Raw genomic sequence first — 13,731 nt, 5'->3', positions numbered from 1 at the left:
CAGGTTTTAACACACCTTGGGCATGACTAGGGGCTTATTGCATGTTTATGTTCTAAGTTAATAACATTAATTTTCATTTGTCTGTCACTAACATATCAGACATTCTGCATATATCATATTTAACCTTAAAATGTTTAGAAAATAGTAATGGTTATTCATATTTGCATTAGCAGACCAGCTGTTTAATCCTGAAAATTATCAAAGGCTAGCTAAATGTCATGCAACTTTTGTTAGCAGACTTTAAAGGTGAACAACACTTATGTGACACTCTGAAGACAGTACTCTAAAGTCCTACACAATAGTGCCTCCCTACAAGAATAGCCATGGTACATTTTCTGCTGCTATAATTAAGAATCCCATAGGTTGGAGAAGTTACAACAACTGAGGTATATTTTATTCATGGCTCTGGAGTATGGGAAGTCCCAGGACACAGCACTGGTATCTAATGAGGTCTTTCTTGATGCACTAAAACATTCAAAATTGCTAGCAGGCATGCGTGAGACAGAGGAATCAAAATCCTCTCCTGCAATAATCTATTTCTGTGATAGCAGCATCAATTTACTGATGAGAGAAGAGATTCATCACCTAATTACCCTTTAATAAAATAAAATTAAATGGTAACATGAATTTTAGAATGAACAGTCAGACTATAGCAGACTCACATTGTGCTTAAGTTGTAAACAGCAATTTCTCTTTGATAGTCTACTCAAAGCATCATCTTTGCAGCTGGAACATGAATAGAGCATAAACATTCTTTTATTCATTGGACTATTCCACAACCCAGTTCAGGTGCATGTGCACAGAGCACCAATACACACACACGCACACACACACACAGTTTGTTATAACTACAATGCTTAGTTTGCAAAACTGCAAAGAAAAAGGTCACAAAATAACTATTAACCACATCAATGAAAACTTACCAAGTCACTAGAATTGAAAGAGAAATTCCCTTTAATGAAAACCTTACAAAATTACCCTCAAATTGCACATGATTTTTAATGGGCTACAGCCACTCTTCTGAATTTCTGTTTTATTTCCTGGACAAGAGTGAAATATATTATTTATGCAGAAGGATAGTGAACATTTCCAACCACCAACACATGGCCTGTAAAAAAAAAATCCCATTTTTCTGTTGTGCAATAGCCTTGTTGGGCAGCAACAATGTACAACGTGCTAGTTTCCTGACACTTTACCAGAGCCTCCCTTTTCACTTACTGCCCAGACTAAATAGCTATTTCTTGGATAATAAAGCTATAATACTGAGTTTCAAGATACTTCCAAAAATGTTTCTGCCTGTCTTGAGAAATAATAATATCAGTTTGCTAATAAGCAGAAGTTCTCTGCAAGTTGAGTACATTGTCACAAGTGGCCAAAAAAACATATAAATCAATCCATGACCCAAGAAGAAAAGATATATTTCTTATGTTTCTACAACATTATGGTGAGGATCACAGCTGTAAGATGTTGGACCATCATCAAGAGAACAGCGTCAAACACTCAACTTCTGAATAATTTTCATAAAAATAATATTTTGTTTGGGTCAGTAATTTTTGTGAAACTCTGGAATGATTTTTGTCGACAATTTTAAGAGTTGAACTTGAACACCTCCAAAGTGCCCCTCAAAATCTAAACATTATACAATCTAGTCTTTGCAGCCATCTCCTTCTGTAAAGCAAACATATTGCATGCAGACTGGTGTTCTTCAGTTTGTGCAGCTTTAACTGTGCTTCCTATATAGGAAGGCTCATTTGCTCTTCAGTTTTCTTTAAGTAGTCACCACATTCATGTCAGCTCTGTCAGTGTGTAGTGATTAAATTGACTGTGACACAGATACCTGGGATTCTGTGTAGAAGTTTTGCCGACACTGCAATATTATTAAAAGTATAAAGAATAATGGAACTGGAAAATCAGTGGACAAGTAGTTCAGTTTAGACATAGTAGACTCTAATAGTTTTGTTCATTTCTCTATATATACCAAATAATAATTTGATATTTTCTTTACTACCATCTTAATTCCCATTTTTATTAACTGTCCTACCAGAATTCAAAATTTGGAGGTGTGCGTGTGAGAGAGTGTGTGTGTGCGTGTGCTTCTTTTCTTTTTTGAGCCCACCAAGAAAAGTTTGGAAGGCCTTGTAAATAGACTCTCAAGACAGAGCTGGTCATGGCATAAAATCATCAATCCAGGGAGACTGTTTTGGCTGACTGTGCATATCAGTATTAATAATACCACTCCCCAGGATTCTGTAACCAGAGCTCAAGACAAGAAGAGCCAAACCACCAAATTCAATATTTGCAGCCTGAGCATTTCAGGACATGAAAATATTTTGATTCTCTCATGCAAATAATTGTTCCAAAATATTTTTGCTCACAGTGACTTATTGTAGAAAGACTAACTTCAAACTTTGCATAGTTCAATGTGTGGCATAAGCATTTAGAATTTGTCTTGTATTGAGGAATAATTGGTTTCTAATGTTCATTTACTATGATATTGATTTCAGTATGTCATTCCTCATTGAGATATGTGTTAATAAATCTTACTAAAACCATGCCCATAGAAAGTGCAAATTATGTAGATAATATACACATAACAACAGATCTAGCTAATTTACTATTTGAGAAGCAATAAAAACAGTATATCCAAATTAAATCTTGACCAAATTACTTTTTCTGAAATTTTAAGGAATTCTGAAATTGTAAGTAATGCTATCAGAGGAAAATTCAATTCTTCATCATGGCTCCATGTTGAATATAGTATGCCTTCCCACATCAAAACTTTATACCTGGGCTGGAGGGATGGCTTAGCCATTCAGGAGTTTGCCTGAAAAGCCAAAGGACCCAGGTTTGATTCCCCAGGAACCATGTTAGCCAGATGCACAAGGAGCACATGTGTCTGGAGTTCGTTTGCAGAGGCTAGAGGCCCTGGCGCACCCATTCTCTCCCTCTCTCTCTCTCTCTCCCTCTCTCTCTCTCTCTCTCTCTCTCTCTCTCTGTCAAATAAATAACAATAAAGTATTTTTTAAAACTTTATAGCCATGTGGATTCTACTTATGAAACTACCTCACAGTATGAACTAAATCTATGTTATAAACACAGTTCAAGGTCAAAAGCCTCCATAGAATCCAACAAAAACCCAAGAAATATCTATTTTCTTAACTGATAAAAATGAAAGTGCCTTTCCTTGTAGCTTATACTGTTTTAGGTTACCGATATGCTGTCATCATCACTCCCTACACACAGAGTAACCAAAGTGCACATTAATTTCAACATACAAATACTTTTAGCAAAATAAAATATAGTTATCCTGATAACCATGAATTGTTATTTCCATACTTGTTATATAAATCAATTATCTACGCTAGATGACCTGCACCTATCTCAACAGATATCATATATTTAAATGCTATTTGGAGAAATAATTTGAACATAACATGTTGCCTTAATATGAACAATATGAAATATATGTGTTAAGATATTTTAGGTGGAAAAGAAATTGGAATTTCTCTATTAAATATACATAAATGATGATCATGTAAAACCAATCCCAATTTATATGAATAGCATTATCTATCCCTACCAGTTGATTCATTATAATATATATGTATTTTGCTTTTATATACTTTTTACATTCTTAAGAATATTACATGTATTTAATAAAAAGTAGTGGAGTAGATGACTTAAATAGTAGATATTTGGCATCTATGGGTATAGTATGCAAACCTGAGATAAATTTAAGTGATTTTTGTAAATAATTATGACCAAAGCGATTATAGTTGAATCTAATTTTTAAAAGTGTCTTTTCATTTCAGGGAAAAAAGGAAGGGAGAGGAAACGAAAAAAACTTAATAAAGAAGAAAGTAAGGAAGCAATCCCAGAGAACAAAGGTCTGGAATCCAGCAGAGAAAGCCCAGAACCACGAGAAAACAAAGACAAACAGCAGCAGAAGAAACGAAGAGTGCAAGATAAAGAACAGAAGTCGGTATCAGCTAGCAGTGTACACTAAAGCTCCCATGCAATTATGATAGACTCATGACGCTGCTATCTCAACCAGATACCCAGGACAGGTGTCCTAGCCATTAGGACCACAAATGGACAATATGTCAGTTACAGCTCTGTCTAAACAACATTCCAAATAGTTGCTATACTCTTCATACAAGCATAGTTAACAGCAAAGAGCCTAATGTTCAAAGAAGGGATACTTTCACATGGTTATCTTGTGTGCTCTGTGCATTGTAAAAAAAAAAAAAAAACAAACAAAAAAACAAGAAATTTTGCACATAATTATCAATAAGCTATAAGCTTCCATCAATGTAATGGTAACATCTGCAGAAGAAACACCTCTTCCCTCTAAAAACATCAAGTTATTGTATGAAGAAGCAAAAGATAACTCTGCAAATTCAAAGACACAGTATCACTTCAAAACAGATAAGAAGTCAGGGAGAGAAACACCATTCCCAGGACAGTGTGGATTTGTCCAGGAGAGTTAGAGAGTACTCATAATTAGGGCCTTGCATCTGGGAGTGCAGAATTTATCAGCACAGAAGCAACCTGTCTTCAGATTACTTCCTATTGCCCTCATCCTGTACTTCTGCAAGAAACATGAGAGTACAGGCCAGAGTTAAATATACTGTGTGGGATTGAAGGAAATCAAAATGTGGAAGAAATAAAGTTGGAGGTTCCTTTTGTGCTTGACAAACCTGTGAAGGGTTGTGATTACCCAGAACAGGTCTTCAGTCTGTGTCAGCACGATGTGGTTCAGTATCTGCTACCCCTTGGTTTATATGTCTGTAAACATGTGCCTGTAACTTTTTTCCAAAACAAAATCATACTTATTAGAAGGAAATTCTGATTTTATAGAAAACAAAAATAGAGTTAGAGGCATACAACATGTTTGCAAGGTCGTGTGTTTTCTTTCTCAATGAGGGAAATCAAGTTTATCACCTGCATAAGGGTCTGCCTGGAACTAAAGGGGATACTACTTTCTAACGAGGTGTATCTAGTAGAGGAGAAAAGCCACCACAATAAACCTATTTGTCAATAGTTTTTAAAGTTTGATTCACTTTGTTTTATTAATTTTTTATTGCAAAAGTGTCACAGGCTCAAGAATTGGGGAAAACAAACAATTTTGCTAAATCAGAGTCTGTTTCCTATGTAATTCAGAATACATGGCCTTCTTAGTATTTGTTCTGTGAATCCACCTTTACCTCAGCCAGAGGAGATGTACCTGTAGGTATTATATGACATTTGTCCAATTCTTTTCTTCTTTTAATCAAAAAAGATGTATTTATGGCCATATGGGCCACCTAAGTCACCTCAGTGCTCCCCTTCATTTCTTAGAAATGAACATTTTTGTATGTTGGTTCCTCCTACATCTTCAACATTTAGCCTTTTCTTCTTCATATTTTCTCAGTCTGTGGATCTCTTTGGGAATTGAAGTCTCCCTAGCCGAAGGCCTTGCCCATGTTTCACAGAGGATCCAGCCAGCCTAAAGCAGGAGGAAGGATCTCTGAATGTGCAGCACAGACTCTCATGACCCAACTTAGTCTTCTAGAACACCAGGAGGATGCACAATGTCTTTACCATGCTTCTTAGCCCTCTCAAGATCACTACTTTCTGAAGAATTGCAATGAATCTAACTTCTTCCTGTCTACCTCTAGACATCTTTCTCCACCAACTATTCTGCTCATGTGGACTGCTTGGCTTAACTGGTTTTCACCTTCTCTTTTATTCTTCCAAGATATAAAAATTTTAAATAATGTATTACTGCTTATTTCTTTGGTGTTTGTTTTTCCCATGACCTAAGTATTCCAATCAATAAGCTCAATTTCTAAAACCAAAAAAAAAAAAATAATTCTCACTCTATTCTAAACTAAAAAATTACTATACTTACTCAAGTGGAAGTATGTACCTGTTTGAAAACTTTTGGATATATCAAACACCATTTTCATCTCAGTGTAATTTAATTGAGCATAGGTAGCCATATTTTGTGCATATTTTTATTTGGCATTTTCTTCACCCTTTCAACAAATATTTTTGGGGAAGAACAGCATCTTCATATTCAACACTGAAGAGAGGTCCATATACCAGCATAAATTACATGACTCATACTTCCCACATGATACTCTAGGACATGAAAGGTCTAAGTCTCTGATTCCAAACATCAATAAGAGTAAAAAAAGAAAAACAAATTGTAGTGAACAGTAATGTTCAAATACATTGGATGAGATATCTATGAAGATAAATGATAGTATCAACTTCCATTACAATTTTTGATTTACCTTAATCAGTTCTTAAGCACATGGAGTCATATGTTATTCAGATTATTAGCCATCATATCCTTGAGGAAGAAAATTTTTTACAGTCATAGAAGGCATTGTTGACAGAACCAAATGGCTAGTAAATTCTGTTTGATTAAACACTAGAATTGAAAGGGTGAAATGTCAAAAACTTACGAATGCATGGTCCACACCAGGTCTCTAATTTTACTTTATAACTGAACTGTCATCAGAAGGTTCAGGTTGTAGTCCTAGGTGGATAGCCATTGATATGCCTCTTAATCTTTTGGGATCCCTATTGATCACTGAAACAAAAAAGAAGAGAGGGATAGAGAAATTCCCAAGAAAAGAAACATTTTGACACTTCTTCCAATTCAGGGAGATACCTTAAGTGAATCTTTACTAGTGATAGTGTCCTTTGGAAATTATCACAACTCTGATTTTCACAAAAGTGAAAATGTCTAAAAGGTGGAAAATGTAACTCTCCTCTGCTAGTGGTACTGAGTTAAACATGGCATATACTACTAGTTAATAAAATATTAGAATGAACACTACAAAGAAAAGTATGTAATAATCCTTTTGCCAAAATTAGAGGCAGATACAAGGAGAATGACTAATCAAGTGGAATGTGTACTGCAGCTAAACTTAGCCAGCCAATATTAATGCCTGAATTCTGCTACTAACAAGTTGTAATTTTGTAATCCTGAGCACGTTGTATGTTCTCTAAGAATTTACATTCTTCTAGACAAGGTTGTAATGAGAATTAAAAGTTATGACTCAATATAACTAATTATTCTTTAGACAAATGCCATAGAATGTAGTGACTAATGCCATAAGTCAAACATATAAACTAATTTTATTTCATGAATAATACATGGAATCCATATAAATATACATGTGTAATGATTACAAGGAATAAAAATATATGCAAGAATCATGGAAATGAAATGAGTAATAATAACTACAAGATAAAACCCAGTCTACAATTTGCCTTTGAAGAATATACACTTTTTATAAGTAGGTATAAGTAAAGACACTCCATCTTTCCCCTGAATGTTACAAAGAAACTGATTAGATTCTCAGTGCTACTGCAACCATTTCTAGCAAATCAAGGGAGAAAGGTTTATTTTCTAAGGCCAGTTTGTTATAGGATGTAGCCTGTTGTAAGGTAAAGGAAATTTGGACTTAGTCTATGACTAAAAGAGTAAGGTTAAATAAAGCTGGTAGTCAAATCAGATAAGAGTGTTTCTTTTTTAAGAAACAACCCTTCACTACCACTAGCAGCAATGAATAGTAAAGAGGGGATAGCATTGGGCAAGGGGGCTTGTTCAAGAGAGGTATGGAGACAACTGCCCTTTCAGAGTTCAAGCTTTATTAGAAGAGCCATTAATGGATCCTGACACCAGATAGAGAGGTTTCAGATCCTGAAAAGGAATAAATGTTAATACTCCCTCTTTCTTTCCCTCCCTCTTTCTTTCTCTCTCAAATAAATAAAAACAAAAATAAAAAGTTAGTACTCGGTGAAAGAAGCCAAAAGGGGCTCCAGTTTTCCCAAAGAACATAGAAACTTTTTTGGCATTTCATAATTTTTCAGGAAACTTTACTTCATATGACCCAGACTGTGTAGTTGGAGTCACAAGGTACTAGATAGGATCCGTGGCCATACATCAGGTGGTCTTCCATTTCCCTAAAGACAAAGTTCTGGTCTTATTTTTCCCACCTAACCTTGTTTGGGTAATTGTCCACATCGTGTCTATGTTCTAACAAGCAGATTGTTTTGTTTCAAGAACATTTTTGAGAAAACAGAAACAAATAGCTGGACCTCTTCTATGGCAAATTGCCCTTTCAACTAGGCTATTGAATTATGACAAATTTTCTCTAAGGGGATGGTTTGTTATCCATGTTTCATGAATGTGCACTGAGGTGCAGAAAGCTGTCCAAAATCGCACAACCCTTTTAACATATTTAAACATCATACTTGGGTTTGAGAGATTGCTTGGCAGATTAGAGGCTTGCTTGCAAAGCCTAAAGACCCAAATTCAATTCCCCAGTACCCACATAAAGCCAGATACACAGAGTTGCACATGCATCTGGAATTTATTTGCAGTGGCAGGAGGTCCTAGAGCACCCTCTCTAGCTATTTCTCCCTTGTTCGTTTTCAATCTCTCTCTCTCTCTCTCTCTCTCTCTCTCTCTCTGCTTGAATATAAATAAAAATATATTTTCTTAAAATAATACTTTCAGTTCCAAGATTGAGTGTGGCATTTTATGGTCTGAAACAGTACGTCATGAAGAATACTGAGAAGTCCAATTTAGATGCTTCCACCCAAATTAAGACTTAACACTGAAACTCAAAGTGTTCATACCAGTGTGTGTGTGTGTGTGTGTGTGTGTGTGTGTGTGTGTGTGTATGAGAGAGAGAGGTGATTATAGACAGAAGTGCATTAAAAGACAAAAGGAATATAAAAGAGAAACAATAAGCATGTACTTTCAGAGAAAGAACCAAGTTCAGGCCAAAAGGGACCTCAATTCAGCTGTTCTCCAATGTGTGAACAGAATATTCACCAGCACTATTGTTTTACCCCTAGGTCTTATGCAGAATTGAAAAATGCAGAAATAACCATCAACAGAACTTCACTGTTGGATCTGCCAAAACAGTCTCCTTTAAAGGATGCCTCACTATCTTTTGGCTCCTTTCAGACACTGAGTATCAGTACTTTAATGGTCACACACCTTTTCTTGTTCATACTCTTCCTCAAGTATGATACCCTTTAGTGGGCATCAAATTCATTGCATAGCCACAAAGGAAGAAAAAACACAAAAGAGATAGAAAAGGAGGCAGAGACAGAGAGAGAAAAATGATGGAGGAACTCAAAAACCAGTAGTTTTATTCACAGTCATTAAGACAAAGTGGTAAAAGACCCTCAACTTTTAGGAATATTCCATTTCCTGGAAATTCAATAACAGGAACATCTCAGTAGATAAAATTATATGACTATAAAATAATCTAATAGTTTGCAACTATCTTATATTTCTGTACCTATAGTTGAATGCAATGAAAATTTTTCAAAATGATGTTGAAAATCCAATATATTGAATCATCTACTGAAGGACAAATTTCATTTTTAGACATAGATAATTTTTAAATATGCATTTAAGAGATTTCTAAACAGAATGGAGTCATAACTTTAACTTTTAATGCCAAAATTTGTTGGCTAATTGAAACTTAATTGATAGATTCACTTTTTTTTTACTATTGATAGCCATTATTATTTTAGCTATTCTGAATTTTCTTCACTAATAAATTTCAAGTAAGAGAAAGATTTTTTTAACCAAATCAACAACTCATTGAAATTTACATTTCTCATAAAATCTAAGAACCCAGTGCATTGTAAGTGTTTTGAACTTGCAGCACATAATAAATGTGTAAGCTACTTTAAGTGCTGGCCAGTTGCTGGTTACTGCAACAAAATGGCATTCCCTTCTCTATTCCTCACACTGCTGCCCTGCTTTGTGCTTTTATTCTTAGAAGAAATTTTCCATATCCTTCCTAAGACAGAGTAAAAAGAAGTACAAATATCTGAGGTGACCACTTATTTGAGAATGCAGTGATGTAGCCTTTCCCTCTGCTGGATTTTGCTGCTGACCTTGGAACTACATAGAGGTTGTCAATAGGAGATCAATAACTCTTGTAAATAGTGTGACACTAAAAAAAAAAAAAATCAGAAAATATTACCAAATAAACTATTAAATCTTGAATCTTGATCTGGAGTCATTTCTGAATCAGTACATGCTGCTTCTTGATATGATCCATCCAGACCTAGTTGGTCCCCAAACTTCCAAGAAGTAGGAAGTTTTCTGACAGCTTCGTATCTTAAAGTTGAGAAAGAGAGAGAGTCGGAGGAGAAGAAAACAAGAGGAAAAAAAAAATCCACATTATCCAGATTCATCCTAGCCCGTGACTTCTTCCCTGCTTTGGCTCTATACTTTGCTTGTTTATGGTTTTTTATTGAGTAGTTTTTTTTTTTCCTTTTTCTTTAAGAATGAACACATGAAAACCAAATAGAATATAGTGTCCACAAGATTGTCCTTATGTGGTAACTATTTAGAAGGAGGGTCTATTTTTCACCAGTTTGGCTAGTTCTTAGTCATTTTTTGCCCCACAGTAAAAGAAAATTAAAAAAGGCTAACTCACTTGAGAAACACATATGAATCAAATACACCAACAAAATATATTTTTGGTTTAATCCAAACTAACAATGGAAAAAATATATGATTTCAAAAGAGACAGATAAGCAATCACTTTTGGAAACTGAGTTTCATGGAAATAAGTTATACCATTCTTGAATACCAGTTTCTTTTTAAGTGTTGAAGTCTTACATTGGGAAGGGGGGAAATCGATTATTGTAGTAAATCAGCATTTCTGCTTGTTGACTATGTAATGTTTAGAGTATAGCTTGACATGTACACATGAAATGGTTTAAAAAAAACAAACCTTAAATTGTGTATATAGCTGATCAAATCAAATCCAAAGTGGTTATTTGTAGAAACGAAGAAACCATTAAAACATGTTCTTCTATGGTCCCTAGATTGTCTAAATTTATTATGAAAACAGCACTTTTGTGATCATCAGAGTCAATTTTTTTTAATTCTTGCAGGTCTAAGCAATCTGAAATTCAGGGTACACTTTTCTCCTTGTTTATACCCTTGCCACTCCCCCACCCCAATATATAAGTAAATTAGATAAACACTGAATTAGCAGGCAATAATTAGAAATTAATACCAAATTGTTTTACAAATGAATTACCTATTTCAAATTTAGTGTAGTTACCCTGGGCCTAAATATAAAACAAGTCAGTTGATATACTTCCTTCCAATCAATAAGTTATCATTTAAATAAAGAGATGAATCTGATGGCAGGGTAGATTCTGTCATCCTTAATGTATAGCTAATTTCTAACTGTACTTTGGATATAAATACAGCTATCAGGTGAGATTTAAGTACCTACATAATGTTCTAAAATATTTTTTATCAAGTTTCTAGGTACAAGTTAAAGGCCTGTGTAACTTTGTGATAATACATATCGAGCCTAGAACCCACATTAGATATTGTTGCCATAAAAATAATATGGAAGCACATTATTCCTTACCTAGTTATATAGTACCTAGCTCCTCCCCCCCAAAAAATAACAGAAAATATTAAAAATACAGTTGATTAAGGATAAATTAAGCACTCTTGGTTAGATTGATTTGAAAGAAAGTTTCCTTATCTGTAACAATAATCAGTACTGAATTCCTGGACTTGCCAGCAAAGTCAAGGCCATGATCCAGTGATATTTCAAATGACTGAAAACAAAAGGGGAGTATACCTGAGTGACATTTTAACTGTTGAAAGGACCAGTTGTAATGGCACAGGGGATATATTAAAAACAGGGAATCTTTTCAGGTTTAAAATTATTTCACATCCTCAAAGCATAACTGGCAGATTGCCCTGCTTTTCTTTGTGTATCTTGGACTATATAGGAGGCAAATATTAAGTCAAAATTTAATTGAGCCAAATATTAATAAAATATTTCTCTGCAGATCACTTTCTTAGAACATGGGAAAAACAATAATGCTGAAGAGAAAGAAAAGAAATAAAAGTGGAATCCTCTACATACCAATTTGAAAGACCAAACTTCAGTTTTACTGCAAAGTGCTCCACTGTGGTTCTAATGATGTCACTAGTGACCCAAGGAAAGAGGGACCTCAGGGCTTCCCCAGCCCTCACTAGGTCTCATGTTGCCACTTTCTATTCTGTGATGCCCATGGCCTATTCCCATAAGCTAGATTTCCTGAGAGAAAGCCTAAGCACATGTTGAAGAATACAACTAAGCAGAAATATGGTAAATTAACTAAGGAAGAAAACCAGCATACTTAAAGTACCCAATCTTTGGTCTTTCATGTAAAGAAGACATCACACTGGGAGCTGCAGTTGCTGTATTAGGTGACTTAGATGCAATGGGTCTAACTGGATCTCAGGGTAACAAGGGCCAAATGGCAGTGTTGAATCGCCAAAGGTGAGGTATGCATGTTTTTCATAATACACAGCATAGGCAAAATAATTCACATAAAGGTATGACTCATATGGACCTTTGGCACTGGCTGATTAATCATGGTGTTCCCAGAAGCCAAATAGATAAAAAGCCTACTGAGTTCCTGCTTGATCTATATATGCAGAAAAGCTCCAGAGCAAAGGAACGTAAGGCCACTTCGAATTGCAGCAACAGAAAATCAAGGCTTCTTAATCCATTTCCAGACTTGAGCCAGTTTGCAGAGGAAGAACCCTCCGACAACCCCCAAATGTTTCAATATTAAGCTTACTCCTAGCCTTCCTTAGAGGGACCTGCAGCCTTTTGCTAGGGTAACTGTACACTGGGAAAAAGAAAATAATCAGACCTTTCGGGGCCCATTGGACACTAGCTCTGAATTGACATTGATTCCAGGAGACCCCAAAAAGCATTGTGGCCCTCCAGTTAGTGTAGGTGCTTATGGAGGTCAGGTGATCAATGGAGTTTTGGCAAAGTTTAGACTGACAGTGGGTCCCAGAACTCACCATGTGATTTTTTTCCCCAGTCCTAGAATGCATAATTGGGATAGATATACTTAGGAGTTGGCAGAACCCCCACATTGGTTCCGTGACTTGTGGAGTGAGGCCTATTATGGTTTGAAAGGCCAAATGGAAGCCATTGACACTCCCACCACCAGGGAATATAGTGAATCAAAAACAGGGATTGCAGAAATTGATGCCACTATAAAGGACTTAAAGGATGCAGGGGTGGTAGTTCCCACCACATCTCCCTTTAACTCTCCTATTTGGCCTGTTTAGAAGACAGATCCTAGAGAATGACAGTTGATTTTCAGAAACTTAATCAGGTGGTGACTCCAATTGCAGCTGCTGTACCAGTTATGGTTTCTTTACTTGAGCAAATTAACACATCCCCTGGTACTTGGTATGCAGATATTGGTCTTGTGAATGATTTCTTCTCCATACCTGTTAATAAGGACCACCAAAATCAATTTGCCTTCAGCTGGTAAGGTCAGCAGTACACTTTTACTGCTTTACCTCAGGGTTATATTAACTCTCCAACCCTGTGTCATCTCTTAATTCTCAGGGATCTTGATCTCTTCTCACTTCTACAAGGTGCCACATTGCTCCATTATAGTGATGACATCATGCTGATTGGATCAAATGAGCAGGAGGTGGCAACAACTCTGGAGTTGCTGGTATAGCGTATGTGCCTCAGGGGATGGGAATTAAATCCATCCAAAATTCAAAGACTTTCCACCTCAGTGAACTTTCTAGGAATTCGGTGGTGTGGGTCATGCAGGAATATTCCTTCTAAGGTAACAGATAAGTTGTTGCATCTGGCTATCTCCTACCTACAACATCTAGTGCACCTGTTTGGATTTTGG

At 35.7% G+C, this 13,731-nt stretch overlaps 1 protein-coding gene across 1 annotated transcript in view; it reads left to right on the top strand.

The window, feature by feature from the left end:
- The window catches only part of Rspo3 (R-spondin 3), an 82,820-nt gene extending 77,768 nt beyond the window's left edge, over positions 1 to 5,052 (top strand). Inside the window, exon 5 of the mRNA XM_004651226.2 lies at positions 3,813 to 5,052. Within this exon, the coding sequence (XP_004651283.1) occupies positions 3,813 to 4,006 (194 nt within the window). The 3' untranslated portion in view covers positions 4,007 to 5,052. The remainder of the gene's footprint in view (positions 1 to 3,812) is intronic.
- Positions 5,053 to 13,731: the final 8,679 nt, after the last annotated feature.

This window comes from Jaculus jaculus, chromosome 9 (genome assembly GCF_020740685.1).
Source record: "Jaculus jaculus isolate mJacJac1 chromosome 9, mJacJac1.mat.Y.cur, whole genome shotgun sequence".
Lineage (NCBI taxonomy): Eukaryota > Metazoa > Chordata > Mammalia > Rodentia > Dipodidae > Jaculus > Jaculus jaculus.
This window is presented reverse-complemented; position numbering and strand designations above follow the sequence as displayed.